The sequence below is a fragment of the Nycticebus coucang genome, chromosome 14 (assembly GCF_027406575.1).
Source record: "Nycticebus coucang isolate mNycCou1 chromosome 14, mNycCou1.pri, whole genome shotgun sequence".
Classification (NCBI taxonomy): Eukaryota; Metazoa; Chordata; class Mammalia; order Primates; family Lorisidae; genus Nycticebus; species Nycticebus coucang.
In genome coordinates, this window is record NC_069793.1 from 46,235,557 (window position 1) to 46,255,600 (window position 20,044).

Sequence of the window (20,044 nt, forward strand, 5' to 3'; positions counted from 1 at the left end):
TTCTTGGCATAACATTCCATTGTCCAACTAAACTGAAAACCTTTTCTGTTTTTTATAATTGAAAATAGCCTGACTGGGTCTCTCATCTTTTCTCTTCTATGAGAGGGACCCAATTCCAGCTCTCTTTGGAAGTTCTCTAAACTCTCTTTTTGTTCTTCTTAAATTAAAATCTGTCTTTGTTACCCTGAAAAGAAAAGAAAAAGAAGTGAGGTGGCACCTGTGGCTCAAGGAGTAGGGCGCTGGCCCCATATACTGGGGGTGGCGGTTCAAGCCCAGTCACTGGCCAAAACTGCAAAAAAAGAAAGAAAGAAAAAGAAGAAAAATAGCCTAGCTGGTGCAGAAGGCTTAATTATAATTCACAACATGGACTTATTAATCACTTGAAATTTAAACAAAACTACAGAAAAATTATTTAGACTTAAAAAATTTTCCTTCCCCACGTGTGTTTTTACCTTCACCAATACTATACAATTCCATAAGAGATTTTAGGTTTTGAGATATCTATAATTCATCACTCTCTCTTGAAAATGTTTGAGAAGACATAAAGTGAGCTATTTTTTTTTTTTTTTTGAGACAGTCTCACTATGTTGCCCCCGGTAGAGTGCCGTGGTATTATAGCTCATAGCATAACCTCCTGGGCTCAAGTGATTCTCTTGCCTCAGCCTCCCAAGTAGCTGGGACTACAGGTGCCTGCCACAACGCCCAGCTGTTTTTAGAGATGGGGTCTTGCTCTTGCTCAGGCTGTTGTCGAACTCATGAGCTCAAGAAATCTACCTGCTTCAGCCTCCCAGAGTACTAGGATTATAGGCATGAGCCACCATGCTCAGCCAAAGTGAACTATTTTTAAACAGAATGTAGAGGATTTTTAATCCTCTGATGGCACCAGTTCTAGATTTTGAGGGTAGCCCCTGCTGTTGCTGATGGTGAGCTGGTGACTGAATCCACCTTTGTCCCTCACCCTAACTACCTATTCCATCAGTTAGAGGCCAGAGAGGCAGGGAGCCTCTGTCAGGAGCCTGTGAGGGAAGAGACACAGAAGGAAGAATAGCCAGGCTTGGATTCAGGGTTTGCTGGTGCCTAGAGGATGCAACTTGGAAGCTCTAAGATAGGAGGAAGGGATTCTCTCTTCATAAGAAGACCTGGGCTTTGTGAAAAGGGATACACTCCAAACAGAATTAGGAGTCCCTCCCTTAATTAAATACTCAGTCCTTTTCCCATTCTTTATGATTAGCTTTGTAAGTAGAAGAAACAGGAGGGGGCGGCGGCTGTGGCTCAGTCGGTAGGGCGCCGGCCCCATATACCGAGGGTGGCGGGTTCAAACCCAGCCCCGGCTAAACTGCAACCAAAAAATAGCTGGGCGTTGTGGCGGGCGCCTGTAGTCCCAGCTACTCGGGAAGCTGAGGCAAGAGGATCGCTTAAGCCCAGGAGTTAGAGGTTGCTGTGAGCTGTGTGATGCCATGGCACTCTACCGAGGGCCATAAAGTGAGACTCTGTCTCTACAAAAAAAAAAAAAAGAAACAGGAGGGAAGTCTTTTCTCCCGTCCTCTCAATGTGTACCTGGAAACACAGGTACCAGTTGATGGACAATGTCCTAGGATGTGTTTAACTAGGTAACATGTCTTTGAACAAAAATGTGTTCATAGTCTATTGCACTCTTTCCCTTGGAACATTACCTCCACTCCTCCAAGTCATTAAATGCTCTTCTACAACATCAGTACATGACAGGGTCAAAATCATACTGTGTCTGTTTGAATTCAGGCCTTGGCTCTTAACTTGTATGCCATGGTGCCTGCAAGCCCAAGTGGCTGGGTTTTAGGATCTATGATAGGAACTCTGTGTCACCGCCTGTACTGGGAAGGTCTTCTGGGATTTTGTAATGGTATTTTCTGTTAGAGATAAGCATGGCAAAATGGAATGGGGACAAGGTCCAGGTTTCTGCTCCCAGGAGCTGAGACTGCTATGACCGAGGGCATTCTTCCAAACCAAATCTCCCAACTGAGAATTACCATAAACTACCCTCATCATTTCAAGGGGTGTGTGGGTTCCCAGAAAAGAACATTCATTACATGACAGAGGCAAGGAGCTGGAGTACAAAGAGCACTGGCCAAGTCGTTACATGTGTCCTAGGGTCTGATCTGTGAATGAGCCATCAGAAAGGGACGTGGAGGAAGATTTCTACTTAAATAGTAAAAGAGAGTCACACCTAAGGGATGTGGTGTAAAGTTCAGAATGAATAAACGGGTTGTGAATTCATAGATAAATAAATCTCCCCTTTCCTAGGGAGAAAACTTGGATCCTCTTTCCAGTAATTATAAATCTCAAAAAGCAGAAGACCTAGACCATGAGGCCAGTTACCTGCAAGTGTAAATGCCGTGTGTCAGTTTTAAAAACCAGTTTATTTATAATTTTTTTTTGTATTAAATATGTGTTGGGAGTCTGCTCCACTGGTGTTCACTGACTACCTGCTCTCCTTTCCTCCTTCCTCTCCTTCCACCCTGTAGCCAACTTCAGTGAATAGCAAACCCCAGCACCCTTGGGAGAAGGTCCGAAAGCCACTGTTACATTTCGCAGTTGCCTTGGGCCTTGGGGGTCAGTACCATTGGCTCATCAGTATCAGCCCAGTGATTGTACAGTGATCGTAGCTCACTGTAACCTTAAACTCCCGGGCTCACATCTTCAAATGAATTCTCCTTTGAACCTTTGCATGTGTTCATCCATTCAATAATTTAACAAGTATTTATTAAGGAATGACACTCAATTCCCCCCCCCTTATTACATATAAGTCTGTATGTTGACAGCAGAATGTGCTCAGAGAAAAAATGCTCAACTATGGATAGTGACTAGCCTGACTTTAAATTCATGATTACTAAACTTGGCCTGCCTCACATTCCTCCTGCCTTTTTCAAGCTCATTCACTTTCCCATTTTCTTAGATGAATACTTTTTACTTCGTGCCTGTAACTTCCAACATCTCCTAATTCATTTTCACCTCCATTGATGACTTTGCTTCCTATTTCAGTGGAAAATAAAAGCAATCAAAAAACAACTTCCAGAAACCAGAGGAGATGCTATGTCTACTAGCCTCTGTGCATATCCTGGTGACAGCCCCTCTAAGCTCTGCGTCTGACTCTCTCTCAGCCCCCTGCTCCTGCACCAACTCTTGCAGAGTTAGTCTGACTTTGCCAATGTTTCCACCAGACAGTGACCCCTTCACGGGGACCCTACCACCTCCCTGTGGCTTGAGCTGCTCCAACTCTGAGGAGCAGACTTGTTCCCCTACCACATGGCTGCCAGGCAAACCCATCCCTTTCCTCAGGTTACACAACTGGGAAAACTGACCCGTGGATGAAGAAAAGTGGTGTCCAGGAAGTGCTCATTTGGAGTTTTGTGGGGGGAATGACCTGAGGGACTGGTGTCCAGGAAGTGCTCATTTGGAGTTTTGTGGGGGGAATGACCTGAGGGACTGTCCTAGGGCAATTTTTCTGCCCTTCCCTGACCCCAGCAGGGAAGAATCAGTATAAATAGAAGCCCTGATGCCTGGCAGGCAGAGACTAACAGCTCTGCTCCACCAGAAATCAGGTGAGCAAATACTCCAAGGAGTAGTTGTTCTTTACAACTTACTCTGCTTTCTCTTTCAAACCAGCCTGTGATCTCCTTTTAGAAATACTTCTCATGTTTCTGACGTATCTCGTGTGAGTTCTGTGCTGGGCAGAGGGAACACGGGGGTAATTCTCAATGAACTGCAGGCTCCTCCAGGAAGGGCATTCCTGTCCTAACTCCCCTCTTTCTACACCTGGGCCACCTGAGATCCCCCCACATGGTCAGGGCTCAGGGCTGACCCCTGAGGGCTTGTGGCTCTGAGTAATGTCCCCCTGTAGGGCTTCCTAGATGAGCCACCAAGATCCAATGAGACCAGATGGATTTAAACAACCCGGATCCCCGAGGGATACAAATTCCAAGTGGGGATGTGCCAGTCTGGACAGTGACCGCCTGACCCTTTCCTCTCATTTCAGCACCATGAAGCTCCTCACAGGCCTGATTTTCTTTTCCTTGGTCCTGGGAGCCAGAGGCTTATTTTCATTCCTTAGTGAGGCTGCCGGAGGTAAGGCTGATGGAGGAGACACATCCTGGGACCTGAGGATTCACCCTGGAGGAAGGTCCCCATGTCTAGTGGCTGTGGGTGATCTGTGGAAGAAGCACAGGGAGGCAGAGCAGGAACAAGACTTCCCCGTCAGTAGCTCTCCAGCTGGCCAGGGAGGCCCTGACCCCTCCCTGTGGGGTTCCCAGCTCTAGGTCAGCAGTGGGTACTGTTCTCAGGTCAGGTCAGGTTCTGGGTGGCCCTGGGGTGCCGTGCTGCCCCCTGGTGGTGCATTGAAAGGCACAGACCCTGCTCAGGATCCCAGGAGGCAGGAAGCCTGCACAGTGAGTCTGGGAGGGAGAAGGAGCACAGGACATGGGAGAGAAACACCACCCCGACCTGATCAAGTGGCATGACGATGCTTCCTGAAGGCTGTCTGTAAACTTCCAGAGTTAGTTTCTGTGTTGCTACGGGACTGTAATGAACTGAGGGTGTGCTGGATGGCCCATCTCAGGCCCCTGAGGTTTTCTGAAATGTCTCCTTTGTCCTTAGATCAGTGTTTCTCAGGATGTGTTTTGGATCAATCTTATGTTCCAATGCTTATCAATGAACACACACTCCTGAGCCATCGGTGTGGTGGGGGGTGATCCAAGAACAACAAACCAAGCAGTATTTTGTGAAGAGGTTAAACCTTCAGTGACTGTCTCAGCTTGTTCTGCCGAATGTGACAGAACGTGCCAGGTGTCTGGGGGCTGCTGAGCAGATTGGGATGTTTAGATTTTTTGTCATTCACTTACTCAGAGAATGAAGAGTTGTCATTGACAGGTGACGCTAAGCTATCTGTTTTGGATAAAATACAGCCTGAGATATGGGTGTTCCTCCCTCCCTCGCCCCTTCCTTCATTCCTTGCTTTCCTCCTTCCTTCCTCCACCTTCTCCTGCTTGGATAATTTAAAGCAGCCTTCAGCCTAGCTCTGTCAGTGTCTCCCTTCCTGGCTAGATCGGTTTCTCCCCCTTTTGCAGCCCACTCTATAGGAAATGGGAACTGTCATACATCACATTCTGCAGGGAAATGAGTATTTTCTGATTTCATTTCAGAATACCTCAGAGGCAGGCATCTTCCCCCACTTTGGAGGTGAGAAGACTGAGGCTTAGAGCAGCTGAGTCCTTGGGTGTTAGCCAGTCAGCAGGGACCAGAGGTTTGAGGCCAGCTGTGCAGGAGGGCAAAGCTCTTGCCAGGTGGATACATCTGCCCAGCACCTCCTAGGGCTGGGTGGTTATGGATCTCAGCTGCAAGCTGGAGACCCCTGCAGAGCATTGCAAACTACCCACCCCTGGGACTCCCCAGCAGATGGTCTGTAGAGATGAGCCAGACTTGTGGCCTGGACTTTCCGCATAACCCCGGGTGATTAGGAAGCACAGCCCACACTGCAAGCTGATGCTTCCTCATGCGACCTACAGCCAGATGCCAACATCGCCTATATAGGCAGTTTTTAGGGACATTTATATCCCTAGCAGTCAGGGATATTCAACTCACGGTCATGTGCATTCAGTTTGCAAGGTTATATGTTTTAAGGGGTCAGGGCTGAAGTACTCTATGTCTGCAACCTTTCTCAGAACGTGGCTTGCATGTCACCACCTCACTGACGTATATGCCTGGATCTGACCATGTGCAACTTCATTCTATAACATTGGTTTGTCCCCCAAGCCTATTTATCCGGAGATATTTGTGATGGTTACCCTGGGAGATTGTGCTGCCAGCATCTAATGCATAGAGGCCAGAGATGCTGGTAAACAACTTAAGATTCTTGGGATCACCCTGAAAAACAATTACCTGGCCCATATTTCCATGGTGCAGTGGGTGAAGAATCCTATTCCACGAAGAGCCCTCCGTTCTCTCTCCCAAATACTTAGCTGGAATGCAGAGTTAGAAGTATCACATAGCACCAGAGTAGTCAGGCAGCAAGACACAGCACACAAATGGCCACCCACACAGCTCTCAGTTCACTCAAGTTCCCTGGAGAAGCCAACTAGGATTAAGGAATGTTCCTCCCAGCCCATGGTATCTGAGGCTGCTAGAGTCTCAGGCTCACATCTTCAAGTCAGTGCAATATTTTTCATTCTTGATTCCTCTCTAAGGTGTTGTCAGAGCCTTTAGATTCACCTGCTGTCCCTCTGTCTTTTCCTTTTCTTTCCAGGGGCTTGGGACATGTGGAATGCCTACTCTGACATGAAAGAAGCCAATTACATAGGTGCAGACAAATACTTCCACGCTCGGGGGAACTATGATGCTGCCCAGAGGGGGCCTGGGGGCGAGTGGGCTGCAGAAGTGATCAGGTAACTGGAGCTCCTAGGGATACCAGTGTGGGTGCCAGAGGTTTGCCTGCAGGGATGGACCCTGAGCACATTGCTGTAGGGCCTGGCCCCTCCTCATGCTCACCCTGTCCCTATCCATGCCCAGTGCAGATCCTGGGCTGCTGGTAGACCCAGAGCATGGCTGCCCCCAGAAAGCAAAAGGAAGGGCCGTGGAGTGATCCCCAGGCCTCTCCCTGTGGGTGCTGCCCTTTTTACATAAGGGTGCTGAGCCACGGCTGAGGACAGCTGACCCCTCCTTCCTTGATCTTCTGGGGCTCCTCTCTGAGCCCTGGGAAAGAGAAGCATGGAAGGATGGAGTCTTGCTTATTGGCCTGGGAATAATGTCCTTGTCTGCCTCCATCACAGCGATGCCAGAGAGAATATCCAGTCATGGATGGGCCGTGGAGCAGAGGACACGATCGCTGATCAGGAGGCCAACAAATGGGGCCGGAGTGGCAAGGACCCCAATCACTTCCGACCTGCAGGCCTGCCTGACAAGTACTGAGTTTCCTGGTCACTCTGCTCTCAGGAGACTGGGCCGTGAGCCCCTGAGGGCCAGGACACAGGGTTATTGTTTTCTGTGTACACAGAACTTGTAGAGGGCAAGCAATAGGTATCTAATAAATGCTTAGGAGATGGAATTTGTTGCAACTGTGTGTTATTCCTTGTGGTAAGAATTGCCTGTTTGATAGGGAGGGCCGGTCCACGGACACCCATGTGTAGGTGTAATGTGTGCTTGGGTGTTTGGGTGTAGGAAAGACAATCTTGGCAGTCACACCAATCGTATGCATATACCAACCCTCCCTGAATCAGATTCTCTTCCCTCTCCAGGTCCCTGTGCTTACTTTGTTGCTATTTCTGGGCCTTTCCCTCTCCAGGCCCCTTTATTCCCTATCAATCAGGTCTTGTTACCTTGCCCTCCCCCAGCACACCCCCTCATCTCATAAATGCTTCAGAGATTGAATGTATTGAAACTGTCTGTTAGCTTTGTGGTAGGAAGTGTCTCTGTGGTGTGAGGGGTGCTCAGTGAACACCCAGATGGAGGTGGAGCCCAGGCCCGTGTGTTAGGCACGGGGAGACAATCACTGTGGTCGGTCACACAGCACGTCCCAAGCCTGGGTCAACGTCGTGATGAGTTCCGTAGTCCCCTAAGGCAATCCCGGGAAATTGGGCAGCATCCTAGCCCTTCTCCCTTTGGGCAACTTCCCAGTGAGTTCTGAGGCCCCCCAACTGCTGCTTAGTGACTTCAACTGCACCCCTGCAGTGTTCCGTCCACACATCAGTGGGAGGTTTCGGATTTGTTAGCTTTGGCTTGTGGCACCCAGCAACTTTTTTCTGCCACCCCGTGGACTACAGCCACACACCCTCCAGCAAGATGCCAATCTCAGCCTGTGACCGACCCTTTCCCAAACTTGTTTCTTCCTGTGTGTCCTCTTTATCCTTTAGTCACTGATCCTCTGTTACCAGTTAATAACTCTGTGTGAAAGCCTCTATGTCTGTGGCAACACGGATCAAATGTCTCTCATGTTTCACCCACCCACCTCTTCCCCTGTCACCCTGAGGCCTCCCCAGTTGCTTTGCTGCTATTCCCAGCCTCCCTGTGTCCAGGCATTTGCACTGTCCAATCAGTGCTGACTTGACTATCCCCTTCTCTGCCTCAGACCTTGTCCCTCAGTGTCCTGTTTCCAGTAGGCTTTGGGAAGCCTAATCCCAAAAGCCCTGGCAACTCATACGCTGGTCTCACCAACACTAGCCCCTATTCCTGATCCAATTTTTTTTTGACACAGAGTTTGAAGCCGTCACCCTCGGTAGAGTTCCATGGCATCATAGCTCACAGAAACCTCCAAGTCCTGGCCTCAAGCGATCCTCTTGCCTCAGTTTTTCTATTTTTAGTAGAGATGGGGGTCTCGAATTTTGCTCTGTCTGGTCTCAAACCCGTGAGCTCAGGCAATCCACATGCCTCAGCCTCCCAAATTGCCAGGATTATAGGCGTGAGCCACTGCACTGGCCTCCTGATCCAATTTTTTAAAAGTTTCTTTTGATTCTACCTAAAGAATGGCTCTCACATGAGTTTCTCTCCTCTTTATTGCCACTGCCTTTGAATTCAGATTTAGGCAAAAATTCCACTTCTGGAAGAACCTTCCCAGTAGCCACAAGCCACATTCTAGGAGAGTTGGTGGCTCCCAATCCCTTGGGTCACATTTGCTGGGGCATCTCTACCCCTCTTCCCAGAGCTGGTTTCATGTGTCTGTTCCCTGTTGGACTGCACGCCGCTGTGACATGACTGACATTTGAACAGTAATTTACAGTTCATAAAGACACGTTTGTATCCCTTCTCCTGTGTAGCTTTTCATTCACTTGACAATGTTTATTTTGCCAAGGGGGAGGTGAGATATGTGGACAGATATAACACAGTTTAGCAAGAGCCTAAACAGAAGCACATACAGGTGACACGCTAAACTCTACCAGGGCACGGGAGGCTGGAGGCCGGTGCCTAGTAACCCAATAACTGTTAACTTTTTATTACAAATGCAGGACTATGCTCTCCACAAAGTATATAGGCGAAAAGCCTATATAAAAAAACCTTTAAATAAGATTCATTCTGAGAGAGCAAGTTACCAGTCTTTTGTGAGTAGGAAAAAGAAAGAACTGGATAGAACCCCTTAAATGAGTCAGGATTTTGTCACATAGAAGTGATTGAAAAGCCTGATCTCATGGAGGCAGCCCTGCAAACAGGTTCCTGTATGTCTCAGGAATTTCTAGACTACTCAAGATGGATGACTGCCCCCCGATGGTCTGTTAAAAGGTCAAGCATTCAATCAGCTTCTTTCCCCGTGGAGTTTTGTTTTCTGGTTTAGTTTTAATTAAAAAGTATAAGAATAATTTTAGTCCAAAGTAGTAGAATGTTTTTCAGTTAATCAGTACACATGTAGGTGCCGGGCCATGTTAGGCCTGGTTATGAGGTGGTTAGGAGGATGAAGTCATACGGTTATTGATTAATAGTGTGTGTGTGCAGTGCTGCCTAGATAAGCATATTGGAATAAAGAAAAAATGCTGCATGCCAAGAGAGAGCTGCAGTCTTTCCTTCTTTCAATATTTCATTGCAAGTTTCATTCTTTGCAACGCCTGCCAATGGTCAATTAACACAACAAAGTATTTACATGTTTTATTTGATCCAAATCACAGAGAATCTTTGCAGGTCTCGGCCTGAAGACACTGAAGTTTAGAGGTGCATGTTTAGGGCCTTCTCCAAGTTCACCCTTTAAAGCTTGGGGCTTTGTGCAAACTGCACAGGCCTCAGGCAGCAGGATGGTTTATTAGGAAAAGTCACACCAGGGAGGGGATTAATAACACTGATACTATGTCACTAAACTCAGGCTTTGCTCACCAGGATGAGATATAAACAGTGCCTACATCACTACAGTCATGGACTAACTCAAATGTCCAGATTGATAATAAGTGGGGAGTCACCATCAGGAACAGCCTATTACCCGGGCACCCCGGGAACATGGCAATCTGGGTCGACATCCTCTGTCCTGAGACACGGTGGTCCTGACCCCTCTGGGGAGAACCAGTGGGCAACAGGTGGGAACTCTCCAGGCCTCTCTTGCTGCTTCTGTTCCTTCCACTGGACCTGGTTTGATTGGAAACCACAGCTTGCTCCTCTCAGCACGCAGAGCTGTGCTGTGTCCTGTCATTCAGGAAGGTTAGTGACATCAGGTTCCTACTGAATGAAGGGCGGGGAAAGGCGGGTTTGAGCTGTGGCTCCATCTCCAGTTACTGCTCCTGACAGGAGGGGAGATTCCAGCCCCATGTCCTGCACATGTCCTATGGGACTGAAGGGACAGACCCGGTGGAATGGCAGCAGGTGGGCAGTGGCTGAGAAGGCATTGGACCGTAACCCACCAGGGCTAAGTGCAGAGCACATCCAAGAAACAAAGGCTGGGATGAGGAACAAACCAGGGTCTGAAACTCAGAAACTGCTTGGAAGTAGATCCCAAGGGTTTGGCCTTTGTTCTGAAAGCAGAGGGGAGCTGCTGGAAGTTTCTGAATGGGAAGTGACCTGATGGAGGCTGTGCCACAAGAACAGGATTTTGGCAAGTAGGATGACTCCATATTTATTTATTTATTGTGAGACAGAGTCTCACTTTATCACCCTGGGTAGGGTGCTGTGGCATCACAGCTCGCAGCAACCTCAAACTCTTGGGCTAAAGCAATTCTCTTATTTCAACCTCCTGAGTAGCTGGGACTACAGGGCCCTGCCACAACGCCTAGCTATTTTTAGAGAGGAGGTATTGCTCTTTCTCAGGCTGGTCTCAAATCTGTGAGCTCAGGTAATCCACCCTCCTTGGCCTCCCAGAGTGCTAGGGTTACAGGCGTGAGCCACCTCACCCACCCTGACTTCCTATTTAAATCTGGGAACACGCAGGGGTGGGTAGCAAGTTGAAGGAGGCTCAATTAGTCCCTAGAGCTATCGATTCTACGTCTTGGCCAGGATGTCAAGTATTTTATCTTCATTGCACTTTTGGTGTGTAGCCAGGTTTGTGAATTACCCGAAAGGGTAATACCTAATACTGATTGGCGGCTGAGGTGACCTCAGGTTCAGAAGTGAAGAGAGGTTGGGCAGGTGGTTCACAGCTATGCTCTAAGCACTGGGAGGGGTTGAGGTGGGACAATCACTTGAGCCCAGGAATTGGAGGCAACCCAGAGCAACACAGCAAAATACCAAGGCCCACTCTCTACAAAAACAAAGAAACAAACAACCCCTCCTAAAACTTAGAACGACAAAATAACTTCCCAAGGTCATTTAGTTAAAGACCAGATATTCAAACCCTGCAGTCTGCCTCAAAGCACAACTATGAAGCTGCTATCTCCCTATAGCCCTGTTAAACAGCAGTCGGATCTGGAAACAAAAACAAAAGTGGGACAGCCATGAATCAGTCTGTGTACTGGCCCATGGACCTGTTAGGAATGAGACCACACGGCAGGAGGTGAGTGGCAGTGGGCAAGCAAAGCTTCATCTGTGTTAACAGCCGCTCCCCAGCCCTGGCATCACTGCCTGAGCACCACCTTCTCCAGTCAGAGGTGGCATTAGATTCTCTAGGAGTGCAAACCCAGCTGTAAACTGCACATTAAGTTGTACCATCTAAGTTGTACCATCCTTATGAGAACCTGATGCCCCCTCACCACTGCCCGTGGTCTGTGGAAAAATTGTCTTTTATGATGTTGAAGGAAGATGAGGCCCAACGGAGAGAAAGAGCACCCAAACACCACGTTTATAAGAGAAAGGGCTTTATTCACCAGGCGGGAGCTTACGGCAGAAGAATTCCAAATGGCCACGCTTCCCGACTGGCTTGGTCTTTCCCTTTTTATTGACAGTCAAAAGTTCCACCCCACAGCTACCCTTTTCAGTTTGGCCAGTTTGAATCAAGTGGGAGATGCTATTCCAGCCCCTACGGAACTACAGGATTTCACAGAACTTGCAAACTTCCAAGTTCCAGGAAGTTAAGTTTACAAATTCCTAAGAGCTGAGTCACCAGGAGAGGACCCTACAGGTGTATCCTTGTGGTCTCCTTGAGAAGACCTGTTCTCCTAGACCTCACCCTTCTCAGGTATCCTCTCTCAATGAAACTGGTCCCTAGCGCCAAACATGTTGGGGACCACTGGTCTAGAACTTTGAGGCAAGTGAAAAATACAAGTTATACTTGAAAACACTGAATTCAGAGACTATCCAATTCAAATCCAATTCAAAAGGGATTTTTGTTTGTTTGCCTCAGAAAAGAAATTCAGATGATCTGGGCGGCGCCTGTGGCTCAGTGAGCAGGGCGCCGGCCCCATATGCCGAGGGTGGCGGGTTCAAACCCAGCCCCGGCCAAACTGCAACAAAAAAATAGCCGGGCGTTGTGGCGGGCGCCTGTAGTCCCAGCTACTCGGGAGGCTGAGGCAGGAGAATCACCTAAGCCCAGGAGTTGGAGGTTGCTGTGAGCTGTGTGATGCCACGGCACTCTACCGAGGGCGATAAAGTGAAACTCTGTCTCTACAAAAAAAAAAAAAGAAATTCAGATGATCTGATTTGTTTGTTTGAGTTTATTACACTAGACATTTCTCTCTGTACTTTTTCAGCAAGTGAGAATTGCTGTAACGTGCCCTGGGAAGGTCTGTCAGGAAATGATTACGCAATCATGCCAGTTCCTGCAATCCGTTTGCTTGGGATTTCCTCTGGGCCCTTTGTTAGTTGCTGTGTAATGACTAAAGCTGACAGTGAAGGCAGGCCTCCCCCTTTCCCTCAGGAGAGATCCACATTCAACATAATCTAGTATAACCCCGATTCATACAGCTGATGCCAGTGGAAGTTTTCCGCACCACCCAAAATTCTAGGCAGCTTTGTGAAGCCTGCTTTCCCGATCTCTTCAACTCACCTGGTCACATCATAGCTAGGTGTCATGCATAAGTATAATAGCAATTTGTTTTTTGGGTTTTTTTTTTTGAGACAGAGCCTCAAGCTGTCCCCCTGGGTAGAGTGCCATGGCCGTGGCATCACAGCTCACAGCAACCTCCAACTTCTGGGCTCAAGTGATTCTCCTGCCTCCGCCTCCCAAGTAGCTGGGACTATAGGCACCCGCCACAATGCTCGGCTATTTTTTTTTTGGTCGCAGTCATCATTGTTGTTTGGCGGTCCCAGGCTGGATTCAAACCCTCCAGCTCATGTGTATGTGGCTGGCGCCTTAGCCACTTGAGCCACAGGCACCGAGCCTATAATAGCAATTTGTATCTATGTTCTCTGGTTGTATTATAAATTAAAAAAAGAGTTGAACTGTTGACTGTATCTGATGTTTTACTCATGCCACAAAGCTTTTACCCCACACCTTCCTGCAAATTGATCACAACAAACCTCCTGCCTGTATTCTGTTCAATAAAAACTTTAGTCATACCTCATATTTATTATTAATATAATATGCTATGTGAATGTACAGGGACCTTGTAAATGATAATCTAGCTTGAATAAAACAAGTGCTTGCTACAGTTTTTATTACCACTCGGCTTTCTTTTATTATGGCTTTTTAATGTTTTTGAGGCAGAATCTCACTTATTAACCCTCGGTAGAGTGCTGTGATGTCATAGCACACAGCAACCTCCAAATCCTTGGGCATAGGCGATTCTCTTGCCTCAGCCTCCTGAGTAGCTGGGACTACAGGTGCCTGCCACAACACCTGGCTATTTTATTCTTGTTGTTGTTGTTGCAGTTAGGCTGGGGCTGGGTTTGAACCCACTACCCTCTGTATATGAGGCCAGCGCCCCACTCACTGAGCCACAGGCGCCACCTGGCTTTTTAATAATTTTTTAAAGTGCATAATTCTTTTTTTTTTTTTGTGGTTTTTGGCCAGGGCTGGGTTTGAACCCGCCACCTCTGGCATATGGGACCGGCGCCCTACTCCTTGAGCCACAGGCGCCGCCCTAAAGTGCATAATTCTTTCAGGCTACTCTGTTCAAAAAAGATTTGAAATATCACATTTTCAGTAATTAACTAATCAGTTGTACATAAGTTCAGATCAGAAAATCAAATAAATACTGGACAGATATTTTAAATTAGCTTAATTTAGATATGGGGCCATTTTGTTTAAATATCCACTATTAATCTTTACTGTTTTACATATTTACATGTGTTAATTCCATTACATAAGTTCATTATTTCAGTAATTTCTAGACTGCCTCAGACAAGTTAGAAAAAAAAAAATTCAACTCCAGTAAATGATCGATAACACTGTCTTCATGTGACCAGGATGAGAAGCTTCTATTCCCAACAATAGTAGGAGAAGAATTTCCCCAAGAAAAGACTTTCGGTACTATTTCCTTGTCCCCACCAGTGACAAGGAAATAGTACTGAAGTTCAGAGTAAGACTACACAGCTGTGAACATTCACATTCTGATTCTGGCAAACAAAGACTGACTCTTTCCGAAATCCAATTTTGGTTGAGAAATGCTAAGGTCACATATTGCCACACATGCCAAGATGAGCCTCCAAAAGGCGAGATTTTTGGTGTGGTGTGGTGGCTTTCCTCCAATAGCAAATACATTCAGAACTTTCAGGAGCATTATTCAGTTTTTCTCAAAATGTTATGACATCCAGCTGAATCTTCTTCCACTAGGCCTGCTGAGACCAGAGAAACCAGAAAATGAAAATCACATTTTTCAAGCATGCTTTATATCAAGGCTCTGAAATCCCCCCTAAAAAGAAATTTGTTAGTGTTTGTTATTCACAGAAAATTAAAAAACCTACAGAGACTTAAAGGACTCGAAAAGTTGGCTGATTTAAAGCACAATGAACAGAATGAAAAGGTAACCTATGAAATGGAAGAAAATATTTGCAAATCATATAGCTGATAAGCATCTAATATCCAGAATATGAGAGAATTTCCTCAGCAACAAAAAATAAAGAGACTGATTCGAAAATAAGCAATGGTTTAGATAGGTAATGCTCCAAATTTGATATACAAAGAGCCAATAAGCACATGAAAAGATGCTCAACATCACTACTTATTAGGGAAATGCAAACGAAAACCACAATGTGATATTCTCTCACATCCATTAGGATAGCTACTATAAAACAAAAAACAAAAAAATGGCAACAACAATAAAACTAAACAAATGGGACTTCATTAAACTGAAAAGCTTCTGTACAGCTAAGGAGACAACAACCAAAGCAAAGAGACAACCTACACAATGGGAAAGGATATTTGCATATTTTGAATCAGACAACAGCTTGATAACTAGGATCTATAGAGAACACAAATTAATCCACATGAAAAAAGCCAACAATCCCATATATCAATGGGCAAGAGACATGAATAGACCCTTCTCTAAAGAAGATAGACGAATGGCTAGCAAACATATGAAAAAATGTTCATCATCCCTATCTATTAGAGAAATGCAAATCAAAACCACCCTGAGATACCATCTAACCCCAGTGAGAATGGCCCACATCACAAAATCTCAAAACTGCAGATTCTGGCGTGGATGTGGAGAGAAGGGAACACTTTTACACTGCTGGTGGGACTGCAAACTAGTACAACCTTTCTGGAAGGAAGTATGAAGAAACCTCAAAGCACTCAAGCTACACCTCCCATTTGATCCTGCAATCCCATTACTGGGCATCTACACAGAAGGAAAGAAATCCTTTTATCATAAGGACACTTGTACTAGACTGTTTATTGCAGCTCAATTTACAATTGTCAAAATGTGGAAACAGCCTAAATGCCCACCAACCCAGGAATGGATTAACAAGCTGTGGTATATGTACACCATGGAATACTATTCAGCCATTAAAAATACATCCTTCATATTAACCTGGATGGAAGTGGAAGACATTATTCTTAGTAAAGCATCACAAGAATGGAGAAGCATGAATCCTATGTACTCAATTTTGATATGAGGACAATTAATGACAATTAATGACATGATGGGGGTGGGGAAAGGAAGAGCAGAGAGAGGGAAGGAGGGAGGGGTGTAGGGCCTTGGTGTCTGCCACATCTTTTGGGGGCAAGACTCGATTGCAAGAAGGACTTTGCCTAACAAATGCAATCAGTGTAACCCGGTTTCTTCGTACCGTCAATGAATCCCCAACAATCAAAAACAACAACAACAACAAAAACCTCCAGAGAATAACAGTGTTAGCCTAGGTATGGAGATATTAGAACCCTTGTGCACTGTTGGTAGGAATGTATAATGTGCAGTCTCTCTGCAAAACTTATGTTGGATCCTCAAAAAATTAAAAATAGAATTCCCATATGATTCAGTGTGTATACACTTTGGGGTGTATACACAAAAGAATTAAGAGCAAGGTCTCTTGGCTTGGCACACATAGCTCAGTGGTTAGAGCGCCAGCCACATGCACTGGGGTTGGTGGGTTTGAACACTACCCGGGGTTGCTAAAAAACAACGACAACAACAAAAAATAGCTGGGCATTGTGGCAAGTGCCTATATAGTCCCAGCTACTTGGGAGGCTGAGATAAGAGACTCACTTAAGCCCAAGAGTTTGAGGTTGCTGTGAGCTGTGATGACACAGCCTTCTACTGAGGGCAACATAGTGAGACTCTGTCTCAAAAAAAAAAAAAAAATCAAGGTCTCACAGAGATACTCCTACAGTCATGTTCACAGCAGCATTAGTCACACTATCCAGGAAGCAGAAGCAACCCAAGTGTCCATCACTAGATGATGGATAGACAAAACGGGGCCTATACAGACAATGGAGCATTATTCGGACTTCAAAAAGAAACCTCGGCACATGCTACAAGATGGATGCAACTCACGGACATTACGCTAAGTGAAATGAGCCAGTCACAAACAGATAAATACTGGTATGAGTCCAGCGGGTGAGGTATTGAGAATAGCACATTCATAAAACAGAAAGTAGAAGGGTGGTTGTCAGGGACTGTGAGTAAGGGGATGAGGAGTTGCTGTTTAATGGGTGTGGACTTTCAGTTGTGCAAGATGAAGAAGTTCTGGAGCCTGGAGGCACAACAGTGAATGTACCAAATTGTGTTTCTTACCACGTTTTAACAACAAAAACAAAAAACATTTGAGAAAATTAGGGTTTCTGGTACCAGTAATATTTTCCAAGAATCAAGAACACACCAGATTTGGGCATTCACATCAATCCAAACAGTGTCTTGGTCATGATTATGAATGAAGTGAGATCAGCCTCAGCGTCCCATGGGAGTGAGGGGTCAGGATCACACAATCTCTACAACTACCTCTGAACGTCTGCGGGGTTCTGCAGGAACCCTCCTCCACCAAGGACAGGGCATGACAAACTGGTATTACCTCTGCCTTTTCTCGGCGATCCTCAGGATATCACAGGTTCTGGTAAACTTCTCTGACAACTCAAGGGCCAGACCACATTCCTGTAGTAGTGACCAGGCCCGATCTGGGCCCAGGGCCTTCGCTAACAGGAGTGCCACATTCTCCACCTTGATGGGGGAAGGTCCATCACTGAGGTTCCCATTTAATGACACCGGGTGGGGGCTGGCCTTGTGCTCTTGCTCTGTATGAGATGAAGGAGAAGCTTCCATTCCTCCACAGTCTCTGGGATCCATCCTAGACACAGAGAAATCACATTGGTTCTGACCACTTGGAGCACACTGCCTGAGTACAGGAGATGGTCCAAAGCCCTTCTGAAAATATTCAAGTCCAAAAATAAAAACATTCAAGAATATAATCTCATCGCCCTAACGCAAAGTTGTTTTCTGAAAATTTGTTGCATAAATGGTTCATGATGAAGAGAAGCCACAAAGTTAGCTTCAAAATTCTTTCAGTCACTCCTTAAGTAATTGCCCACGGCATACTCTACCCTAAGTACTGAATATGTCATGAGGAATAAAACAGACACAAACCCTGCACTCTTGTAGAGCTTACGATCTAGTATAAGAGACAGAACTTAAACACACGGATAAGTGTAAACTATGCTAAGCACTGAGAAGGAAAAGAACAAGGAACCATCAGAGAGAATGGCTGCCTTTGTTTGGAGGATTTGAGAAGGGAAGTGGGGGCTGGGGCTGGAGAGAGGGAGAGAAAGAGTGACAGCGATTGATCTGGCGGGATTTGAGTTCTTTGTTTGAGGGACACAGGCAGCCTGAGGCGACTCCTCTGTGAGGGACCTATGGGAATGAATCAGAAAATGTCACTGTCCTTCCTGTCTCCAGCTCCTGCCAGGGATCTCCCCTGGCCAAACCACAAGCGAAGGGCTCAGTCAGTGCCGTCTATACAAGTCAGCTTCCTAGGGCAGAGAGAAGGATGGAAAATGGCTCTGTAGGAGCCAACGGCAGCACCCACCCAGCTGCCAAGGGTTCATATTTGTAGTTGAAGGACGTAGGACAGCTAACCCCTATCCATGTTTTCCTTAGAGTATGATAATGATGTGAAGGCTGTCATCCTAGTCTCTCCCAGGACTCGAAGTCCGTTGCTGACAAAGGCTCTAGATCAGCGGTTCTCAACCTGTGGGTCACGACCCACAAGAACTGTATTAAAGAGTCGCGGCATTAGGAAGGTTGAAAACCATTGCTCTAGATATTTCAAGGGACCAGAAGGGCAAGGTGAAAAGACATGAAGAGGTGTGGCATCCTAAGGCTACCTTTGATTCTATACAGATTTTGAAAAATTTCATCTACAAATGGTTTATATTATACAGATGTGACCAGTTTACAGAGGAGTTCGACCTTAGGGGGTTTTTGACTTCAAGTGGCTTTGTTTTCCTACACTCTGCTTTCTACTGTGATCTAAGGAACCCTCTTCTCTATAACATTTAGGTCATTTTTTATTAGGAACAGTCACTACAGTCCTGTTCCAAGTTCTAATATCATATGCGCTTTAAAGCCCATCTCCCCCATTTTTGGCTAGACAACAGCTGGGCACATGGAGGTTGAGGGCTCAGAGAGCGCTTTCAACAGTTTCCCCTGTGCCGGCACCTTGGAGGAGGGTGGGGACAGTCGAATCCTGAGGTGTCTCCATCACTCTGCTGGCTTCTCAGGTTGGAGAGGAGAGAGAGATAAAGCAGGGTCTAGCCATTTGGGCTTCATCCCACTTTGCTGTTTTAACTGATGCTGATATTTTCTGCGGACATGGGGTTTCCCCAGAGATGGCGCACATGGCTGTTTCTGATGTAAAATCCAGGCCCCTGGATAAGAGACCTCCCCAGAGAACAGCTGTATTCACAACTGCTCCTGACAGTGGTCCATGTCCCAAGCCCCTCTCTGGGTAGGATTTTGCCTTATCTGGTCCAGCCACTGACTTTATTCTCACCTCAGTGGTTTTTCCAGTGAACCCACCAGAATGGCTGAGGGCCTCTTATCTTGCTCAGGGCTGCAGAGATCTCTACTGGCCTGTTCTGCTCCATCCTTCAGAAATCCGTCAACAAGGAGCAGGTGCCAGATGTTCCCACGTGTCTCACACTGGGCAAACTCTCTCAGGAACTCCCTTACCACACTCCCCACTAATGTGACTGGGGCACCAGAATAAGACTGTGGTTTTTCAGCTTAGTGTGTACCCAGCTAAGGTTTGAGAAGGCATTATTCTTTTTTTTTTAGGCACTCCAAATCTAAATGAAGAAATCCGCTATCTCCATAAATACTGTACTTCCTGCAGACTGACAACCCTACCATCTCCCTGCCATCCCTCTCCTTAGTCCTCTCTTTACATGGACCAGAGGAGAAATGGGATGAGGAGGCAGTTGGTTGCTAAAAGCCTGCGTGCTACCCTGTCATAAGCCTTGAGGGCTTAGAGATCTGGCACTATTTGGATGTTCTCTCTAGGATGCGGGGTACTTGGAGACTCTGTCCTCAGCTGTGGGCAACAGGAAAAAGTATCACTCAAAAGCAGCCTGCTTTTCAAACTTGGGTGCCAAAACAGCCCTCTTGCAATCCTCTACTTGTGGGGGAAAAAATCTAGGTCAACTCTCAGAAAGGAGCATGCTTTGTGTATAGGCAAATTCATTATTTACAGAGTCCTGTCAAACCACCCTGTTTAAAACATAGGTGCAAAGCCTCTAGTCCATGACCCACTTGTACCTTCTCTGAAAGGGCCTGGGGAATTTACGGCCACTCCAAGCTGAGCCCAGTGT

At 46.4% G+C, this 20,044-nt stretch overlaps 1 protein-coding gene across 3 annotated transcripts; it reads left to right on the plus strand.

Moving 5' to 3' along the window:
- Positions 1 to 3,444: 3,444 nt before the first annotated feature.
- LOC128565450 (serum amyloid A-1 protein-like) lies at positions 3,445 to 7,072 on the plus strand. Of its 3 annotated transcripts, none has more exons than XM_053561907.1 (4): positions 3,445 to 3,578; positions 4,013 to 4,101; positions 6,275 to 6,413; positions 6,798 to 7,072. In XM_053561907.1, the coding sequence occupies exons 2-4, from the start codon at positions 4,017 to 4,019 to the stop codon at positions 6,934 to 6,936; spliced, it is 363 nt and encodes a 120-aa protein (XP_053417882.1). In that variant the 5' UTR covers positions 3,445 to 3,578; positions 4,013 to 4,016; the 3' UTR covers positions 6,937 to 7,072. The 3 variants fall into 3 exon arrangements, with proteins under 3 accessions (XP_053417882.1, XP_053417883.1, XP_053417881.1); XM_053561906.1 differs by lacking the exon at positions 3,445 to 3,578 and adding an exon at positions 3,657 to 3,691; XM_053561908.1 differs by lacking the exon at positions 4,013 to 4,101 and having other exon boundaries at positions 3,518 to 3,578.
- The last annotated feature ends 12,972 nt before the right edge of the window (positions 7,073 to 20,044 follow it).

What these genes read in the sequence shown, in the direction of transcription:
- LOC128565450 (XM_053561906.1), top strand. Translation starts at nt 3,672, where the DNA reads ATGTTTCTGACGTATCTCGT. An exon ending in ATGTTTCTGACGTATCTCGT is followed by an intron (nt 3,692 to 4,012) that starts GTGAGTTCTGTG and finishes CTCTCATTTCAG; the next exon opens with CACCATGAAGCTCCTCACAG. An exon ending in CCTTAGTGAGGCTGCCGGAG is followed by an intron (nt 4,102 to 6,274) that starts GTAAGGCTGATG and finishes TTTTCTTTCCAG; the next exon opens with GGGCTTGGGACATGTGGAAT.